Raw genomic sequence first — 21,444 nt, 5'->3', positions numbered from 1 at the left:
TCCTTTTCGTGTATTTTAGCGTGATTAAAAAATAAAATATACCAAGAGAAGCCCCGCACATACGAGGAAAGAACGCTATACAATCCGTAATGCGTCAGAAACCGACTCGCCATGCTGCCATCTATTACCCACCATTCACCCCTACATTCTAGGCGTCTTGCGCGCGCGCAAATAATTCTCTCGCTGATCCACCAACCCCCACTCTTTACAAATCTCTGGGTCGCGGACGTTCATCGCCACCAGCATTGCCCCGGTCACTGCACGACGATTCCCCTCCACTCGTTACAGAAGCGCAGTGGAGGAGGAGCGGGCCTCGGGCACGAAGCCAGCACTCGTGAATCGGAAGTGTTCGTTTGGCTCTCTCCAGGGCCAGATATCGGGGGAGCGAGGAAGGGAGCAAAACGGGACATTCGTCCAGGACCAAATTACTCCACACACACACAGAGAGAGACACGAACAATCGTATTTTTAACCACGAGAACCACGACTGTTTATTCATATTATCGCTTGTATTTACATGAACAAAATAAACAATACTACCTCTATTGGAGTGCGTCCCAGGAGCGATAGTTTGGAAGAGGCAGGAAAGGGTTCGAGGTGGGGGAAGGCAAGGGGCGGGATTGGGGGGGGGTCTTTTCTGCTCAGTTGTTCCAGGGGCATGGAGACCCAGACCCGAAACCTGGCTTCTTCACTCACACACAGAGACACATTTCATTTGGCAGCTGGCAACTTCCAGCGGTTACTGACGAGAAAAACAGGGGGGACATAAAGAGAAGGCGGGGGCGTGGGGGGTGGGGGGACCCTGTTAATATAGAAAAGGGAGAACCCATATCCCACAAGTTCCACGTGGGATGAGACTCTATGTGCTTATTCGGAGATCACGCTGTCGACTGGGCGATCACTGTGGTATCTGGCAGCAGAAGGAAGGCAGCGTTGGCGAGGCGCGGTGGTGTGAATGGCACTGGCCGCAATGAGCTCCCTTAACTTGAACTTGAGCGCCTATCCAGCCACCCCGAGGAGCTGCCACTGAATGGGGGACGGGGGTGGGGGCGGGGAACGGGGGGTGGTATTCTGCTGGTTCCTATCATTCAGTGGGGAGTACGTCTCCCACGGCTCACCTCATTGGGTGACATACATCTGAGGAAGGAACAGGCATTGTGTTATCGCCTGAATGGACATGGATTGCACATTTGATCTAACTGGCATTGCTCAGGAATAATAAATACATCAATAAATATTCCGCTCGTGGTCTGCTCTGCAAGGGAAGTGATGAATGGGCAATCGGCTCTCAACAATGCCCGAGAGTGGCCTGCTCGGTGATTCGGACACCGCAGGACGATCCCGACCACGCGAGTTCAATCCAGGGGCTTACATCGGCGGCTACGGGTGTGATATCATGAATCGCGTACGCACGGACGTGGCATGCACGCGCCGCCTAAGGCTACACGTGCCCAGGTATGCAGACGCTACGTCGCAAAGCGGGCGGTCGCATTTGTATTGTAGTGAGTGGCCGCTGACGTGAGGATACGATTCGCGCGGAGTGCCACTGCTGCTGTTTCCTTCTGAAGCTACGGGCGGCTCCTCCAAACCACGAGGCGCGGCTAGGGGGGTGGTTGGGGAGGTGGTGGGAGAGAGAGGGGGGGGGGTGGAGAGGCATGGGGGCGCGCGCGCGGGCGTGTGCGCGTGTGTGGCAGGGGGAAAGGTGGCGCACACGACAAGGTTACGGGACGGTGCGCGCTGCGTGTAAACTTCTGTCGCCAAAGTGACGAGTGACTCAACTTGACGGAATCGACAGTGCGCGGATATCAAGCGAAACCCGACAAAGCGACAGAATGAAAGAATCGGGGTGGGAACGAGAGGGGGACGGAGAGGGGGGGGGAAGATGAGAAGAGAGAGAGAGAGAGCGCGTTGCTCGACCGCCCACTTAGTAGGATCTCACCCCCCCCCCTCCACCTCCTCATCCATGCACCACCACCATCCGAGGCTTCCATCCCACGACCCAACCAGCTGCCCCCACCTCTATCCCCCCCCCACACCCCCCTCCACCCCGCCCCTGCCATCAGCCGCCTCACCCCCCCACCACTCCCCCCCGCCCCCACTTCCATGCCACAAGCACGTAGCCACCCAAACCGCCCCCCCCCCGCGCAGCCCCCCCGCCCGCACAGCCCCCCCCTCTTCTCTCATGGGGGGGGGGGGAGTGCCGTGCAGGGTGCCGGCACGGAGCCTCCTGTGCCCGGACCGGGGTCCACTGCGTCACGGCGAGGCCGCGCCTATAAAAGCAGCGGAGCGCGAGAGAGGCGCCCAGTGAGACACATCCCGGGGCCGCGGGACGCACGGGCAACACGCAGACAAGAGACAGAGAGAGAGAGACAGAGAGAGACACGCGGGGAGTTGGAGAGACACGCGCGGGCAGCCAGAGAGACGTCGAGCGAACCCAGCGGTGGAGACGCAGAGAGGCGAGCGGGCAGTCGACCAAGGGGCAGGCAGAAACGCGCAGACATCGACGGAGAGGGCACGCAGACGGACAGACGGACGCACGGATAGACAGAAAGACACACAGGCAGGCAAAACCGACGAAGCAAACGGGGGTATAGGCAACCAGCAGTAGAGACAGGCAACAAGCAGGGGGAAGAAACACACACCTACACAGATAGACACGGGCAGAAGAAGCGCACGCAAATCAGCAAAACATCCAAACACACTGGGCAGCTATTGAGCCAGCTGGCAGGACAGCGAGTCAGCTGGCAGACTGGGCAGCTACTCTGAGAGGCGGCAGACGAGCGACCGAGAGTGAGCTGTCGAGAGAGAGAGACAGAGCCAGAGGCTGCTACTGGGCAAGAACTTTGAGGCGTGGTAGATTGTGGCGCAGAAACACGCGCCGATTGCGGCCACAGAGAGAGGAAAGGGCGATAGTCGATAGAACTTAAAAAAACACACAAAAGTAATCAACTTCTCCGAGATATATGAGATAGTTTAACGAACACACGTAAAAAGAAAGCAGTCCATAGACATATATAGACTGTGTATGAGGTGTTGTCCACGCACGCTTGGGCATAACTTGTGACAGGTGGGCAGGGAGGCAGAGCTCAGCTTCCACACGCGGGGCGCGAGAAGAGATTACATCGCACCAATAAATTATTGTAACAATAGTAACACTGAACCCCCCCCCCCCTCCTCCAAAACATCACAACGGTGCACCACCACCACTCCTAGCACCAGCAGCACCATCACCACGATCATCGTCAATTCGACCACCAGCAACAGCAGCGCGACCACCCAAGCAGCATAAGTAACAGCAGCAGCAGCAGCAAAGGGCTGCTGCAGTAGCAGCAGCAGCAGCAGAATGTCGCGCCACTGTGGAGTACCGCTGAAGACGCTGCTGTTTCTCGCCACGCTGTGTCAGCTGATGCTGGAGACGCCCGTTCGAGGTAAGAAGTGAGGGCTCGTTTAGACCAGGAGAGGTCACGGTGGCCTGGGCAATGGGAGTCAGGGTGACCTCGGTCATTGTTGAATCGGGGGTAACCCTGAAGCATGGGTGATCTGGGTCAGTGAGATCCTGGTGGCCCGCGTCGGATGAGGCCACGGTGGCCTGGGTTGGGAGGTCACGGTGATCCGAGTATAAGTCGATCTCAGAGAGGAGTGGGTTGGGGTTGGCCGGGTCGACAAATCCATGGAGCAATGACCACGAAAGAGGAAGGAAACTGGTCATTCCTAATTCTATTGTAATTGATATTGCAGGTAATGATACTGTACCATAATTGTTGAATCCAATGGTGTGAGCACCTATCGTTTGTACTCGCAAGGTGTTTAACCTTTCACAATCACTGCCCGTAGCAGTGAGATAGTCATTCTACTTGCAAATGATCATGCCTACACAGTACAGAATATGCGCGTGTTGGTGTCGCGCAGTGGTTAGCGTTACTGCGTGACGAACTGGGCGAGCCGAGTTCGATTCCCGGCCACGGCTAATACCAGTGGCTGGCTGTTGGTATCTGAACTGGTCCTGGGGTCACTGCCTGGTGGAGGTATGGTCAAACAACCCCTCATGACCGATACGATACAAGGTGGAGAAGCATTCATCCAGGAGTGGAAAGATATTGTATGATGATGATGATAAGAGAAGTTTCAAAACTCACATTTTGAAGGTGTCGTGATTCTGATGACGTTGTTTTATTATTTAATGTGACCAAACTATCGAAATATTTCGCAATCGTTCCTGCGCTTGCCACCGGAGATGGCGAAGCCATCGAACGAGAGAGTCAATTCGCAAACAAAAATCTGAAAATATCCTCCACTAATTAAGGGGTAAGTGTACTCATTAAAAAAAACTATCTTCAACTCACAGTGTTGGCTAAGTGTGGGGAAGAGTGAGTTGTAACAATGTTACACTGCTATCCCGTCCTGATAACATGAACCCTCTATAACTCTAGCTCGTGAAATCTATTCCAAAAATCTGAATCCAATACCCGATGTGTCATAATACAAATACTAAGATCATAGCGATAAAAGCCTGTCCCTATTACTCAATGTACCTCGAGCAGAACGTCTTTAACCGTGTTACTGTAGGTCTGTACCGCTGCTCCTTTAACCCTCACCATAGGACCCAAGTTATTTAACTCAAGCGCTTTAAACCTAATCCTATAACATTAGCCCTGTAATCCCAGCCCCGTGACTCTAACCCTATACCTCTCACCCTAGCCGTGTAACCCTATAACTTTAATCCCATATATATAGAACTGCGAATACATAACCCTATAACTTCAGCCCGATAACTCATCCTCAACCATCATCGACCCACTGCTGGATGAATGTCTTTCCAAGCTGTTGCCATCTCTCACGATCCTGCAATGTAATGTAACCCCATCACTTATCATAGTCATAGAACTCTAGTCATATTCCTCTAACCTTCTGACCATATAACGCAAGCCCTATAACTCGCACTAACCCTATAGCACTAAATCACATAACCTTGTTCGCTATTCCTATTCATTCTTAAATTATAACTCGACAAATAGGACTCTATTCCTCTAAACTCAGGGCCATGGCCATGTCTCTAACCATATAACCCCATAACGGTGATCCTATAAACCATATAAATCTTACCCTATACAAATAACCATATCACTAATCCTATTAAACATATAACTCTCACTATATAAATATAACCTTACAACTCTCACCCTATAACTCTATTTCTATGAACCCTATAATTCTAACTCTATAAACATAACCCTATACCTCTAAGCCTATATATCTTACCATATCCCTCTAACCCCTTAACCCCTATAGCCCTACCCCATCACCACGCAGCCCTCTCCTCCCTACTCCTCCTCCCCGTCGGCACGGCACGGCTCGGCTCGGCACGGCTCGTTCCGTGTAATGACCCGTGCCCCGCGTTAATCACGAAACCCAAGCAGCGCGCGGACAGACGCGTGGGGCCAATGCACCGCGCCTGTTGGGGTCGCGGATTCCAGACGAGGGGAGGAACACAAAAACAAAAAACCCCAACAACAACAGCAACCGGCCACGCACACTGCCACTCACGCACTATTACAGCCATCAGTATTGTCGTCGTCGAGAGAGAGAGACACACACACACAGATGTGGTCTATCCAATGCTTAATGAAGTCCCCCCACACCCACCCTACCCTTCCACCTTTCCATCCCCCACGCCACGCGTAGTCGCCATCCCTCACGAACCTGCGATGGCAGCAGACTCCACCGCGAGGCTTCCTTCTCCGCGTGAGCTCATCCCATCGTTCCACCTCAAAATTGTGCACAAATAAACCGTGGTCACGATCGTCGTGAACTTCTTTCGCGCCGTACGTAGCCAGGCGTGCTAATCGGAGGCGCGGGGATAGGAGGAAAAAATAAATAAACACAAAAAAGCTGTTCTAAAGAAATTAGTTTTAGATCTCGATTCAACGTCGTCGTTATCACGAGCCAGGGTCTATTCACTGCTGAATGAAGGCATCCCCATTTACGCCATAACTTCAGTTTTGAGGATCCGATTTTCCGAAGACCTTGAGTCTCCAGTTAAGACATGGGTTCTCTTAATGATTTGCTTGCAATTGGTCAGATTTATAGACCTTCTAGAACATTCTTACACGCATGCATCGCGATTGTCTGCGTACTTTATAGAAAAATAGCATTTGCGGTTATGAGTGTGCATTTTTGTATTTACATTGCGCGAGCGTCGTTGGTTAGCCACTTGCATCCAATTACGGGCCACGGCAAACATCCAGTGGCAAGTAATATCCAGAAGCTGTGTTGGGGTTTCCCGAGGTCAAAGTAACCTTCTATAAGTAACCCACGTGGTGCGCAAACATCACAGCAGTGTGGAGGCAGAGGTGGTCGGGCGTGGTGTTTCGCCACGCCAGACACTCGTGTGCCGTGCAGGCCTTAATAGGCGCTCGCTGACAGCACTTGTCCTAAGCGTTTATGTCGGCTATACGGGGTATCTTTGTGTGTGAGTGTCTCTATGATTGTGATGAGAACATAGGTCTAATTTATCAGCCGTTAGGGATGAAACGATGTGTCGATTAATCGACGACAGACGCAAATAAACGCGTGCGTAAAAAAAAAGCCATCGGTGTTGTCATATTGAGATACATTTGAACCCAATGCTTCACGTGACCCTCTCCGGCCACTAGAGGCCGCTACATTCACCGCAATGGGGGAAAAAAAGAATGATTTGATCACATAGGTGGACCGACCCGCCAGTCTTCGAATAGACAGGGTTTTTTTCTCTCTTACTTAGAAAGTACGGACTCGCACCGCGCGCTTAGAGGGCACCTCGCGTGTTGCACCGTGCCATTAAAAAAATCGCGCTCGTTTAGTCTGACGAACTGTCTGGGGGACACGTGTTGTCAGCGAGCACCTATTAAGCACCGACTTCCCGTGAATGTGCAACCGTCACACCGAGGTCGCCGCTTCGCTTGTGTTCACACACACACACCGCAACAGGTCATCATCATCACCATCATCATCACGATCCATGGGCAAGATAGCACGTTTGTTTCCACTTTCCTCTGTCGTGTGCCAATACGCCTCAAGCAGTTCGACATCTGTCTGGCACCAAATCTCTGATGTCGTCGTCTGTTCAGCCTTCCCTCCCGCGGCAGGTACCAACTCGTTTTAAGGCCGAGTGACACAGTGGTTCGCGATCGTGAATGAACCCCGGGGAATCGAATCGCGCACTACGCTTGCGATGCACGCGCTCGCAGGCCACCGGTGAAGACTCTATATGGGCAAGTGCTGTTAACGAGCACCTATTAAGGCCGGTTTAGCGCACGAGAGGGCGGTGTGGACACAACGCCCGACCGCCTTTGTCTTACAAATTACGTTTTTTTGACCGAACCGTTTTGAAGCCGAGTCAACAAGGGATTTAGAAATCCCTTCCCACTGGTGTTGTGTTTTCGCCGAAAAATCGAAACTTTGTCCGCCGGGATCGTTGCGCGGTGCGCAACACACACACACACACACGCGCGCGCGCACGTGTGCACTCTATCACACACACGTGCATGCACTTATCCATGCGCCGATACGAACACTCAAATAAACGCCCACACACACACACCCATACGTACAAACACGTGCACACAAACCCATATTTACAGACAAGCACACGCAAAGACATACCCACACGCATTTAAACGCATGTGCAGTACCCGGAACCGTACGTACGCACATACACACATACACACGCACACAGAAAGGACAAAGATCCCCAGTGTTGCCTACATAGACTGTTGGGGCACGCGCACACACAGACACAAATCCAAACTCACAAACGCACCGACACACACACACGAGAAGCAGCGTCAATGGAGATGGAAATCCAGGGCAATTGTCAGAAGCGCGCACGCACAGAAGCACGCTCCTCCACACGTACGGACCCCCCCCCGCCATGCACACGCACACCCTGATACACACAACCATACGCACAATCCCACAGAAATACATACACACATCTCTAAGCGCGCGCGCGCACACAAACACCCACGCACACAAGTTCCATACGCACACATAAGCAAAGACAGAGACTCCCCGTACAGCCTTAGAAGACTTGTTGGGGCATGTGATTGTAGCGAGCACCAATGAAGGCCGGCACGGCGCACGAGGGGTTGGGTAGCCAGCCCAACGCCGGTTCGCTTTTGTCTCCCTAGCGACGATGTTTTACACACCTCACACTCACCTAACCAAAGCCCATAATCACACAAACCCACATACACACACACAGCGCACGCGCGCGCGTGCAACACGATAGGCTAAGTAGGGTGAACGAGATGGAAACGCAGGGAGTGTTCGTACAGCACACACACACACGCGCGCACGTGCACACACGCACACGTACGGGGGGGGGGGACGAGAGGCTAGGCAGGGTGAATGAGATGAACGCGCGCAGCGAACGCAGCGGAGAGCGTCGCAGATCCGCGCGCGCGTAAACATCGCGGCGGCGGTCGCTGTGAACGCCACTCGAGTCTGAAGCGGCGAGTGCGAGCCGCTCAACACGCGTCTATAAATACCGCAACCCAACAACCCTCCACCACCCCCGCCCCCTCCACTTCGGGGACTCTGAAACACACACACACATTCTTCTTCTTAGGTTTTTTCGGCAAAGTCACGTAGGTAAAAAAAATAATAAAAGTAAAATCAAATAAAAATCACACACACACAAACATACACACACGCGCGCATACGAAATAAAGTACAAAGGTCCACCGTATAGCCTTTAACAGACTGCTGGGGGAAAGTGTTGCTTGTGAGCAGCTGTGAAGGAGACCAGCACGGCACACCAGGGGTTTAGTGTGACCATTGCCGCGTTCAGGTCGCGCCAATCTCTCCCCAGTGCTGATGTTTGACACACCGCACCAGGTACTCGCTTGAGTCTGAGTCGATCTAAGGGAGGCCCAGGAGCGATTCGGTTACTCGTCTCCGATGTTGGCTGTGAAGGGGAATCGAACTTTGGTTGGCCGAGTTCGTAAGCCAGTGCGCTAACCACACTACACTACCGCTCCCCACAACTGTAAAACACACACACACACACACACGTATACACAACGATCGCACACACACATACACACAAACAACAAATACACCGAGAATGGACACACATGCAGAACAAAAACCCGTGCGTAAAACGTGCAGACTTTGTACGCACACGGCACGTGCTTCTGTGGGAGTCTAATCGGTAGACACGTAGCTTATACATCGATTAGAATGTATCCTCAAGCATCGCGATACGTGCATCATCTACTCGCGAGCGTCATGATGATGATGATGAGCACTGGATTCACGTCACCCGCTCCGGCGATTAGAGGCCGCGATATTGACCTTAGCCGTGAAATGATATTGTTTTGGGAGGAATTTTAGGAATGTCATGATTTTGCCTCCACTCCCTTCTACCTATCTTCGGATTGGGAATTCAGTTTCAGTATCCAGAACCAGAATCTTTATTTATCCTGGAGAAATCCGATGAGCTATGAAGCTCTTTGTCACAGACGTCCAAAAATAGCCATCACTCCCACCTGCTCACCCTGTTCATCCTCGGAAACTCTCCCGCCTCTCAAGACGCTGATATCCCCGCAATCAACTCAGCGCAGTATGTAGAGAGAGATGCCTGGCCCATCCCTATCGACTGTTGGCACTCGTCTTGGCCCCCCAAATGCAGATGCTTACACACCGCGCCGGGTACTCATTTGAGGCCGAATCGACCTAGAGGAGGCCCAGGACCAGTTCAGATAGAGCACTTCGCCACTGATGTTATCTATTCGTGGCCGCGAGTCGAACTCGGGCCGCGGTGTTCGCAGTGCAGTGCGTCAAGCATTGCACCACCCACTCTTCAATGTATACACGACACACGACATCACTAGAACGGCGTCACCAAGGCTCGCCGATGAGCCATGCAACACTAAACCAGCGGAGATCTAATTGTGTCGATCAAAAGTTAATTTTGTATTCCTTTATCGAATAAAAAAAATCTCTCAATTAAATAAGCAAACATCCATATGGAAACCAACGGAGCAATGGACGCTAATTACATAACACTATGCGTATTGCGCTAGACAGATTCGGGTCGAGATATTGATTAATTAAAATGAAGGATGTGTAGGGGTCAGGGGTGGAGTTGTGGCGCACTTATTAGCGCACTGCGTCCTGGCCACAGCCAACATCGGTAACGAGCGGTGTCTGAACTGGCCCTCTGTCCCACCCGCTCCCAGCAACCTGGACTGCTCAGTGGCCTCATCCAGCAGTGGGTTGAACAAAGGGCTGAATATTACAATCGAGGAGGAGCCCGTTTAGTACAGGATACAGGTGTTATATGTTGGGCCTGCGAAGTTGCAGTACAGCAATGCATTGTTGACTCTTATCTGTAGGGAGATGTGAGTGTTACCCTCTTGTACGCGTTGGTGGTGTTTTCTCGGCATACTCCAATTTCACTGGAGGAATTGGCTAAATATCCCAAATGCAAGGCCCTCTGAAAAGAAAACAAGAGTCTTGAGACTTAGTGAGGCTTTCCCGAGTGACTGACGGACATTACCATTATATTCAAATGGGCACTTGCGGATTTGATGATTTTAAACTTTTCGTGTAGAATTTGCAGCTACGATCAAGGCTTTTGAAAGCAATTATCTCACGACGTGGGGGTGTACAGCCAAAGCTGAATTCAAGTTTGCTCCTTTGCTCCAGTTCAATGGAGAGAGTGACCTTTTCGGTGGAGCCATGTGATGGTAAACATTTGGGAAAGGAAGCATCTTTACCAGCTCTCTTCATAATCTCCCTCCATCAATCACCCCCGTCCCTTTCTCCCCAGTATCCCCCTCTCAACCATCTCCCTCCTTCTCTCCACGACCTCCCTCCCTCCCTCCGCACTCCACCTGGCAGGCCACGTCAAACACACTCTCTGGATGTAACGATTATCTGCACCCCGAACTCCAGCGATTCCATGAACGGTAGCGATTTGATTCAGGGTTTCGATTGTATTCATGACTTCAAGATTTGGCTACATGTTTCACATTGTGGTGAATGCAACGGCCACTGGTGGCTGCAGGGATCAAGTTAATCCATTAGACGCAGCATATACTATACGAAAATAATCAATGTGCCGATAACATATGTATGCAAATTACATATATGCGCCTGTATCGATAGTTCCATTTTAACGTGCAATTTTATAGAGGGACTGTGCGTTGGCTTAGTTGTTGAAAAATCGGCAAGAATTTTTGTACTTATGCCAGGTATACTTTTGCACTTCGTTTTTAGTGACGTGCTTACCTTTTCTCTATTTTGCACTCCTATCGTTGTTTTTGTCTTGTTTGTTGTTGTAACTCGCTGACCCGCCCCTTTCGGACATCTGTGAAAAGAGCTTCATAGCTCATCGGATTCCTTCACGATAACAAAGATTCTGATTCTGGAATAAAGATTCTGAATAGAGTGGACACGACTGTGCAATTGAGACCGAACAGACGAGAACATATGACAAAATTACAAATATATTTTACCAGATAAGGTCCACTGAGCTATACGGCTCTTTTTTAGAAGCGACCTGGCCACAAATGATAGCTCAACCAAGTGACTTATCACGTGGAAATTTATAGCAGCCAAATCAGCTAAACGCATGTGGTTCTAAATCTGGAGGGAAAACCCGGAGGACCCGGATGAAAATCCACGTGACCACGGGGGAGAGAGCGACACACCGCAAACTCCAAATATACAGCAGGCGTCAGGGTCCGGATCGAACCCACAACCTCTTGTATCCCAGGCGGGTAAGTTAATTTCTCGCTAAAGTGGCGCCCCTGATATTATTGATATCTAAACGTAACCAACAATCGCCAGCTCAGTGTTGCCCTCTCTTACACACAAAAGGGCTACGAGTTCAGATCCCGGTCAGAGGTCAACTCACCCCATCATCTGTCCACGGTGGATAAAGCAAAGTACCGCTTTGTGGGAAGTCAACAGTGGAATTCCCAAGGATCAAATGGCCCTCTTTGATGTGGAATCTCCGCAGCTGGCGAAGGGCCAACAGCAGTGGTGGTTCTCGCCCTCCCTCGCCCCACTCCCATGCTCGTTTGAGTGGGAAGATGAGACCAGATTTGACTCCACCGACATCACAAGACAGCATAGCAAAGCAAAAAAACCGCTCAACAATTAACAGTCGAGTGGTGTGAATTTTTCAAAAATATAACTTAAAATTTAACAAGAATACATATTGGCTGGGCGGAATAGTGGCGCAGTGCACTATGAACCCAGCCAGCCGAGTTCGAATCCTGCAGACGGTTGGCATCAGTGGTCCTGGACCTCCTTTGGCACTAACCCAGTGCGGAGAAGTAGCATTGTCCCATCAATCCCCATGTCCAATATGGAATGGGGAGACCGTCATTCAGCAGTGGAATGACGAAGGCAGTAAATTATTATTGTGGTGTCATTTGAAAAGCACTCACAAGTCCTCGCATGCATAGTGAACAATCAGCAATGAATGCAACGACCGCAAATTAAAAAAGTTAGGAAAGATCATGTGCACTCATTGATTATGTAACACTTCATCACGTGTGTTTTCCTTCGCGAGTAGGAATTAGTAGCATGGACGTCAACTGACAACTATCCGGGCGATGTGCACTTGCGTATTTGCGTCCAGGGCGTTTTTCTCTGTGATGTGTGTGCACGCTCTGAGCACTCGCCCTTGGATCAATGTTGTTGATTTTCAATGGAATACGTCCCTGATAGCAACACACAAGGCCGTAGCCATGGAGTCAACATTGGGGGGGACCAAATCTTCCAGTGGGTTTGGGGCCCCCCCCCAGAAAAAAATCTAAATTTTTTAACTCATTTCCTGCCTAAAATAAAAAAAAATTCACTAACACATAAGATGGACTTTTTATTTATTTTTTACAATAATGTATAATAGTGTATTGTATTACATTTCTCTGTTTTTTATTTTTTACCTTTTCTTGTTTCATTGTATGTAATGGCAGAGATTCGGGATTAATAAAGTACAACCATAACCACAATCATATAAACAGAAATCTATTTCATAGTAATATATTGGGGGGGGGGGGCATTTTGAGCATATTTGAATATGGGGGGGGGGTGTGTCTCCCCCAATATATATTATAATTACGGCCTTGGCAACACAACTCTGTATTCAACTTTCGTTCACATTGGATCACCTTTACTCGAGTCACGAGTGCCCCGTCACCACGTTACAGACGGGCGGACGGGCAGAGCTAATGCCACGAGCGCTTTCAAGCGTGACACCGACTCACCCACTCCACTGCCCGCCCCCCACCACACCCTGCCCCCTCCACGTGGCCGCAGCGGGGAACTGCTGGCTGCAGCAGGGAGCCAACGGGCGTTGCCAGGGACTGCTGATGAGCGCCGTGTCGCGCGAGGAATGCTGCAGGGGGGGTCGCGCGGGCACCGCATGGACCCGACAGGACGTGTCGTCGGGCCTGCTCTTCAGATGGCTCGTGTTCAGCAAGGGCGCGCCCGACTGCCAGCCCTGCAAGGGTACGTGACGCTTTTGCGCATGTGTGCGTGCGTGTGTGTGTGCGTGCGCGTGTGTGCGCGCGTGCGTGCGCGTGTGTGTGTGCGTGTGTGTGTGTGGGGAGCGGTGGTGTAGCGGTGAGCGCGCCGCGCTACGAACCCGGCGACCCGAGTTCGATTGCCACTCACGGCCAACACCAGAGACGATTATCTGAACCGGTCCTGGGCCTTCCCTAGGTCGACTCAGCCTCAAATGAGTACCTGGTGCGGTGTGTACACATCGCCACTGGGGAGACAAAGGCGGCCGGGCGTGGTGTTGGCCACCCACCCCCTCGTGTGCCGTGCCGGTCTTCATAGGTGCTCGCTAACAGCACATGCCCCTACAGTCTGTTAAGGCTACACGGGGGATATTTGTCTTTGTACGCGACCTAGGCGTACGTATGCGCATGACGTATGCGCCGACAACCTCCCTGTTTCCTCGCACTGCCTGGCTTTGGAGCTCCTCCGTCCCATCATCTCTATTCCCAAGTTCCTGTACGCTTGCCGACTCGAAGCATACATAGATAACAAACGTGTTGGCGTACTAGCATTCGTCCCTTCTGGCTTTGGAACTCCAGGAATTGCTCAAATCAAGAAAAGCGTGGCTCTGTCTGAATCGAAATCTATTTCGCTGCCATGATGTTTGTGCTCTGTGTTGTTGCACGATTTCCCTTGATTAGTCCCATGAGATATTGAATGAATGGGTAACAGTTGAGGTGGCCATAAATGCCATAGTTCCAATCTGTGTGGACAACAATAGTGAATTATGTGATCACCATTTGAAATGAGCGGGGTTAATCGAAGTTATTGACTCTGTATTAGCCGTATAATTACATCAGTGCCTCTAAAGTTGTGTGACCTTAGGTGTTACCAAATCCTGCTCTTTGTCCATGGACTCATGGGATTCTGGAACTGTGTTCAGCAACTGTGATCAAACAAGGGCATGAACTGTTTTCTGTGCGCGAAAAGCAATCTCTGTAAACTTGCGTTTGAGATACAAATAGTGGCCAATTCGCTGAGATATGTCGGTGGAAATGTTGGCACCGCTGATGCTGTAGCTCGCGCTGGGTTCGTCACTGATGTTTTTCAGTTGTTTATTGTCATTGTTGTTTATCACTGTTGTTCATGGCCGTGAATCGCTGAGGTTTTCGTGTGTTCTCATCATCACCGTCATCATCACCGTCCATTGCCCGCGTGCATCGCCGATGCTCGCTGTTGTTCTCTTCGTGCGAACACGCGTCGCTCTGGCCGCCGTCGTCGTTGGTCCTCGTCGTTCACCTCCGTCCTTGCCGTCGCCGTCGTCTTTTGCGCTCGTCGTGCAGAGACGTGTGACAGCGTGGAGTGCGGCCCGGGCAAGCAGTGCAAGCTGAGCCGGCGGAGCCGGCCGCGCTGCGTGTGCGCGCCCCAGTGCCCGCGCGGTGCCACGGGCAGCGCCGGCGGCGGCTCCAGCACCAGCCCCGCCGCTCCGCCGCCGGCGGCCCCCAGGGGCCCCGTGTGTGGCTCGGACGGGCAGACGTACCGGCACGAGTGCGCGCTCCTCCGAGCACGCTGCCGCCTCGGACAGACCACGCTGCACGTCCAGTACCAGGGCAAATGCAGAAGTACGGGGGTTGGGGGGTGGGGGCACGTTGTCACGCACCGACTCGCCGATGTTGACTCACTGATTCGCCGACCTACCTGCTGACTGAGCCCACCCGCCTTGTAACCGGCTGACGGAACCACTCACCGACTCACTAATCCACCCACCGACTGATTGATCCGTCAACTGACTAACCCACCCACCAACTGCCTAAGCCACCCACTGACCGACTGATTGACGGATCCACCAAACGACTGACCCACCCACCCACCCGGCGTGCGACAGCGTGGAGTGTGGCCCGGGCTGAGGGAGCCCGGCACCCACCAGCCGACTCAGTGGATCACTGACACGACTTAGTGGACCACTGTCACGTGTTTGGGTGGATGGGCTACTACCTTGCCTTGATCCCGATGTGCACACAACCCGCTTGTGGGAAATGCCCAATCCACGTCTCGTTGCTGAACCTTGCTTTCCATCTGACGTTTGGTGAAAACCCACCGATGTCTCCATCATAACCACGACGAGCAACAATTAGATGACTATTTATAGAAATCGTGAGTGAGGAGTTTTTGCCAGCTTTGGTGACATTTATTCCTGCAGTATATTGGTGGACTAATGAATGTTCAGCCATTAATTATGTTTCATCATCCACCCCTCACCCTTCTGACCCCACCATCCATCCACCCATCCATCACCTCCCACATCCACCCACACAATCATCCATTGATCCACCGACCCCTTCGCCTATTTATTTATCTGCTCAACACACTCACCTACTCACTCGCCCACCCTCACCTCACTTCGTTTACCCATTCACACCAACTCACCGCACCTCACCCACCCACCCACCACAGAGTCGTGCCGCGACGTGCAGTGCTCCGGCTCCGCGTCGTGCGTCCTCGACCAGAGCGGCGCTGCTCACTGCGTCGAGTGCGGCAGCCGCCCGTGCCGCGAGGCCAGCGGGCCCGACGCTGCGCTGTGCTCGCGCGAGGGCCGCACCTACGACAGCCTCTGCCACCTGCGTCGCGCCGCCTGCCTGCGTGGACGCGCCATCGCCGTCGCGCACCCGGGCTCCTGCAACAGCAGGTCCGGGGGGTGGGCTGAGCGGGGGGGGGGAGGGAGAACGGAGAGGGAGGGGAGGGGAATTCGAGGAGGATGAGGAAGCAGAGGTCGCAACCGGGTACCCGATACCCGTACCCTATCCGATACCCGGCTACCCGTACCCGGCCAGGTACGGGTAAGGGTAGGCCGTGAGTCACTGGTGAGTAACCGTTTGTCACTCATTTCGGGTAGGGTACGGGTACGGGTAGGGAACGGGAACCCGTACCTGGCCGGGTACGGGTACGGGTACCCATTTGCGACCCTGGTGCGGCCGGGTACGGGTACGGGTAAGGAATCAAAACCCGTTTGCGACCTCTGTGAGGAAGGAGGTGGAGTGGTGGGTGGGTGGGGGGCATAGAGGGGAATGCATGGAGGGAGGAATGAGGGGGAGAAAGGAGGGAGGAGGGTTAAGATGAAGAGGAGGGGAGGGTTGCGATGGGGGGGAGGGGGGTGCAAAAACATCTGTGGGAGGTGTGCGGAGCGAGACGGGCGATGCACGCGGAAGGCAGTGAAGGTTGACGAGAAGGGAGATTTAGAAGGGAGGGCGAGAGATTTTTTCGAGAGACATTTTTGAGGGGGGGTGGAGAGGAAAGGGAGGACACGGGAGAGTCAGGAGAGGTCAAGGAATTGGAGAGAAAAGGGAAGGAGAGGAAAAGATGCAGGCTATAAGGACAGAAAATGCCTAATTTAGTCATTGGATGATTGGAATACTTGGGAAGCTGATAACATGACGGAGAGACTGAATGTGTAAGCTTTCAGCGCACAATAAACGCAAACCCAGCACGCCCTCATCTTACCGAGCTCGTTCACAAGGCTCCGTGTTTAACCTCTTGACCTCCCCCCCCCCGTTTTTTTTGACCAGGTAAACACGCGCTGGCAACTGAGCCTCACTGATGGAACGAGTCCTGGGCCAAGACGGCTTCACTCCAAACCAATTTTAACCTCCCCCCCCCCATAACCCCAACCCCCCCCCCCCACCTCACCCCGCACGCAAGCGACACGTTATTATTATTATGTAACATATAAAGGACTAACATTGTTCGCGTCGTTTTTACCACGAAACCTCCAAACTCCAAAGCCATCATCCGAGTGTGGATTCGCCCCCCCGACTGACCCCGTGCGTTTAAGTGGCCTGGGCAGCAGCAGCGGCCACCACGACCACCACCACGGCCACCACCACCACCACGACCACGACCACCACCTTCGCGCCAGCCTTGCGCGTGCGCCGATCGTTCCATCAAAAAAGCTTCCGGCCGGTGCCCCATATTCCTCGCTTACACTGTAGCTCGCAGAGTCCGCTTGGAATCCCGAGGCACATGGTGGGGGGGGGGAGCCGAGACAGACGCAGAGGGACAGGTGGAGGAAGAGAAGAGATGGGAGGGGAAAAAAATCAGTGTTACACCAAAATTCAAAGTCTGTATTTATTTCTTTATAATAATTAATGTACATGTTTTGATAACTGCAGACGTGGCCAGTAAGTTTCGTTTCTAGTGAAAGAATCATTATTTATAATAGAGACTCCTTTTTTTTTTACCTTGTGTTTTTTTATTATAATTATTATGTTTGGAACTTTGGACAGACAGAAAGAAAAAAAAAGAAACCTCGACTTTTTCAGAAATGTTCGTCTTTATTTATTTAAGAGAGTACAATTGTCTTTTTTTTTTTGTTAAATCGGTATATGTATATTTGTTATGCTACCTCATTGTTTATAGTGGATATACTTACAGGTGACTTGTGAGCCATTTCGTATCATGGAGACCTGCCAGCCAATCACCGGCCACCCTCGTCATCAGACTCGTTCACGATGCAGAGATTCTTTGGGTTAGCACCGATTCCTATGCTCACGGTCCATTGAATCGTGCGCGCAAGAATCAATTCGTTACGGTTTATGCAAATGGAATGCAAAGAAAAAAGGTACGCTCACGCTACACGTAGACCAATGCAGCAATTTAAACAGTACAAACGAAACAGAGATAGAGAGGAGGAATATTAACCCCGAGAAACAATACAAATGGGATGCTGAAAACAATACACAAAAAACCAACAGAAACAATCTATACATTCGTGAATCCAATACAGACCCCCCCCCTCCTTCCCCCGAATCATGATATTTCATCAAATCGTTGGCGCGGTGAATCATTGACAAGTCTACTCATCGTAGCTCAGCTTCGCAACGGAGAGCCGACTTGTGGCGGATGCACGAGACGGCCTCTCGTGACCGTCCGTGGCCGCGACCAAAAGGAGCTGCAGCATCGAGTCTCGAAGTCGCTGGTTGAAGTCACACCAAACACAACAAATGTGTCGGTCGACTTGGAATGGCGCGGATGGTAAAAGTTTACACTTATGGGAGACTCGCCCGAGACACGTGGTGAGACCGGCAGACCATCTCGCTCCGTTAAACCCCTCCCACTTCCACGCAGCCGTTCCCACTGAGTCACGAGCACAGTGCCCACACCTCTTGTAATGACATCGCCCCCCCCCGCCGCCTACTGTTTATGGGCCAACGCCTAATCCTCTGCCAACCAACACTCAGGTAGGTCCCCCCTCCTATGTTCATAGCACGTGTGGAGCGTAATGACAGAAAATGAAAATCAGGGACAAAAATCCCAAAAATTCACAAATGCTTTGGCACACCAGGGCAGCCTTTCTGAAACTGGGACTGTCCTGGCAAAACAAAACAAAAACCGCGACTTATGGTAGCTTTGGCAGATGGGAATTGATGAATTGGTGAACACTGCATCTCAATGTACAAATTTGCTCTGCACAGAACCTGACCTCCCATTCCTTGTTGTCTCAACCCATATACAACCATCCTCATCCCGTCTGATAGTGAACCATGAGTTCATCCTATAGAAAACTAATTTCTATGATAACAGACAAAAGCCTCATCTCATCGGGTAAGGAACCCTGACTACATTCCATGGAGAATCTTTACTAATAATTCGTAATCACTTACAACCCTTTGCAAATGCCTCTGGTGAACGAGGGCTTCGTTACATTCTGAGATCAGAAACTTTCCCCCCATATAATAATAGCGAACCCCCTTCCTCCCCCCCGCCTCTTTTCAGCTGGTCCAAACGCCTTTATGCATCCACGATAATACATTCAGTCGGCTGAAGAACTCACATCCCATCCTCAAGAGGGCTGTCGTCGAGTTATTCTATCCAATACAGAACCCTCGTCTCCTGCGGTCAATGTACACGCATTATAGAGCACGTGTATCGTCTGATGCAAACTCCTTATCCTGTTCAATGTCCCAGTCGAAAACGGGCACAAAACTCTCATTTCATTCACTGCGAAATCCTTGATAGAGAAGCTTTCATCATCAGACTCACTCCAAGCTGTCACCTATCTTCCTCACTTCCTTGCGATGCAAAAAAAAATAATCCATCGAGGCTCTTGACCACGAGCCGAATGTTGCATCCAATACAATCCCACGCGTGTAATCCCGTTGGGTAAAAGGGCCCCTCTTAATCTGATAGAGACACTTCGCGTTATCCAATACAGCATCCGCCCGTCCCATCTGATATCCAACAGACTCCTCTTGTTTAGGCGCCTTTGGCTCGTTGAGAGTCTGGCAATTCCACTCAATCGTACACGAGCGATAAGACAAAGGCAAAGATCCCCCATCGAGCCTTAACAGGCCGTGGGGGGCAAGTGCTGTTAGCGAGTAGCACCTATGAAGGCACGGCACAGGAGGAGGTTGGTGGCAAACACCACGCCCAGCCGCCTTTGTCTCCCCAGTGGCGATATTTACACATCACACCAGGTACTCATTTGAGGCTGAGTCGACCTAGGTGAGGCTCAGGACCGGTTCAAACAATCGTCACTGGTGTTGGCCGAGAGTAGGAATCGAACTCGGTTCACAGCCGGGTTCGTAGCGCAAATGGTTAACCGCTACACTACCGCTCCCCACACGATCAGACACACACCACACAATTACACAACAAGCGTTTGATGAATACACACCCCGAGCGTGTACACAACGAGTCACCACCCGCCGAAGCTCTCTTCACGTGCAACGTAAAAAAAGAGAAAAACCAATTAATATTGCAGCCACTTTGCGATGCTTTATGAAACGCTCGGCAATCAGAAGCGACGGGAACGAGCGAGGGCTGTGGATGTCAGCCCCGGTGAGAGAGGCTCCTACGACTTTGCAGACGCAAATTGTTTAATGTTCAAGACACAATTGCACAGCATACCGACTTGTCATTATTATTATTGTTATTATTACACATTTTTTTTGGTTTGTTTTGTTTTCAAATGAATATTTATGGTGTGTGTTATACACGTCTTGTATCCTCGTGCATATAAATTAGTATTTGGTAAACCAATAAAGTATCGGCACATACACGCGCGCGCGTGTCTCTCTCTCTCTCTCTGCTTGTAAAGTGCCGACAACAAACATGCGGCGTTCAAATAAATTGAGAAAGAGCGACTTAGTTGAGCGTACGAACAAACAAACGATGAAAAAAACACCCGCTCGAGAAGGCTGCTGAACATGCAAGCATCGTGACAGGAAGTGAGAGGCAGGGCCTAGAAAGTGGTGGCTCCAAGTGGTGGCTCCAAGTGGTGAGCCAGAAGTGGTGAGCCAAGGATGTTAAGGACCGTGGAGTGGACGTGCAGACCATGTCCCAGGACAGAATTGAGTTGGGAGAGAGAACCCAGAAGGTGGACCCCCATCTTCTTTCGTCCGGATTAATAACGGTAGATCAAAGATGCAATTTTGGATTCGTTATCCACCCAAGTGTTTGTTCAGAAGCAGAGTGGGATCTCGTCCATTCCTCCTTTAAAGGGGTGAAGACCAGCGGAGTTTTTTTTCCCTACGATTTGGACGACGGTCGGGATTCGTGGCCGCACTTGCAGGCTGCCGAATCTTCGGACGCGACATTTGTGCATCAGGTGGCCGCAAGGAGCCACGCGCGGGCCCTCGATTTGGTTTCATGGTCGAACCATTGGCAGACCCCATGAGTGGTGGAGTCAATGTCGGGAGGATGGAGACTCAAGACTTGATGATACGGAAGCCAAACAGGGCACAGTCGGCCATTTGCAGACGTGCAGCGTGTTCGCACTTCCGGTTAGCTACGTACGGTGCGAAAGAAGTTCAATTTACATACATACACACATACATACCCACGTGTGCATATTTTCGGTGATCGTTTGACCAAAGCCAAGAGAGAGAAAGAGAGATTTACGTTTCCCTCGGTTCAAGGGCTCAAATGGGACGTGAAGCTCGCCGT

The 21,444-nt window shown here is 51.5% G+C and overlaps 1 protein-coding gene across 1 annotated transcript; it reads left to right on the top strand.

The window, feature by feature from the left end:
* The first annotated feature begins 2,277 nt into the window (after positions 1-2,277).
* On the top strand, positions 2,278-20,555 carry LOC144741889 (follistatin-A-like). Its single transcript, XM_078624388.1, has 5 exons — positions 2,278-3,428; positions 13,318-13,509; positions 14,847-15,125; positions 15,958-16,189; positions 17,067-20,555. The coding sequence occupies exons 1-5, from the start codon at positions 3,344-3,346 to the stop codon at positions 17,068-17,070; spliced, it is 792 nt and encodes a 263-aa protein (XP_078480514.1). The 5' UTR covers positions 2,278-3,343; the 3' UTR covers positions 17,071-20,555.
* Positions 20,556-21,444: the final 889 nt, after the last annotated feature.

This window comes from Lampetra planeri, chromosome 3, assembly GCF_965212315.1.
Source record: "Lampetra planeri chromosome 3, kcLamPlan1.2.h2, whole genome shotgun sequence".
Lineage (NCBI taxonomy): Eukaryota > Metazoa > Chordata > Hyperoartia > Petromyzontiformes > Petromyzontidae > Lampetra > Lampetra planeri.
This window is presented reverse-complemented; position numbering and strand designations above follow the sequence as displayed.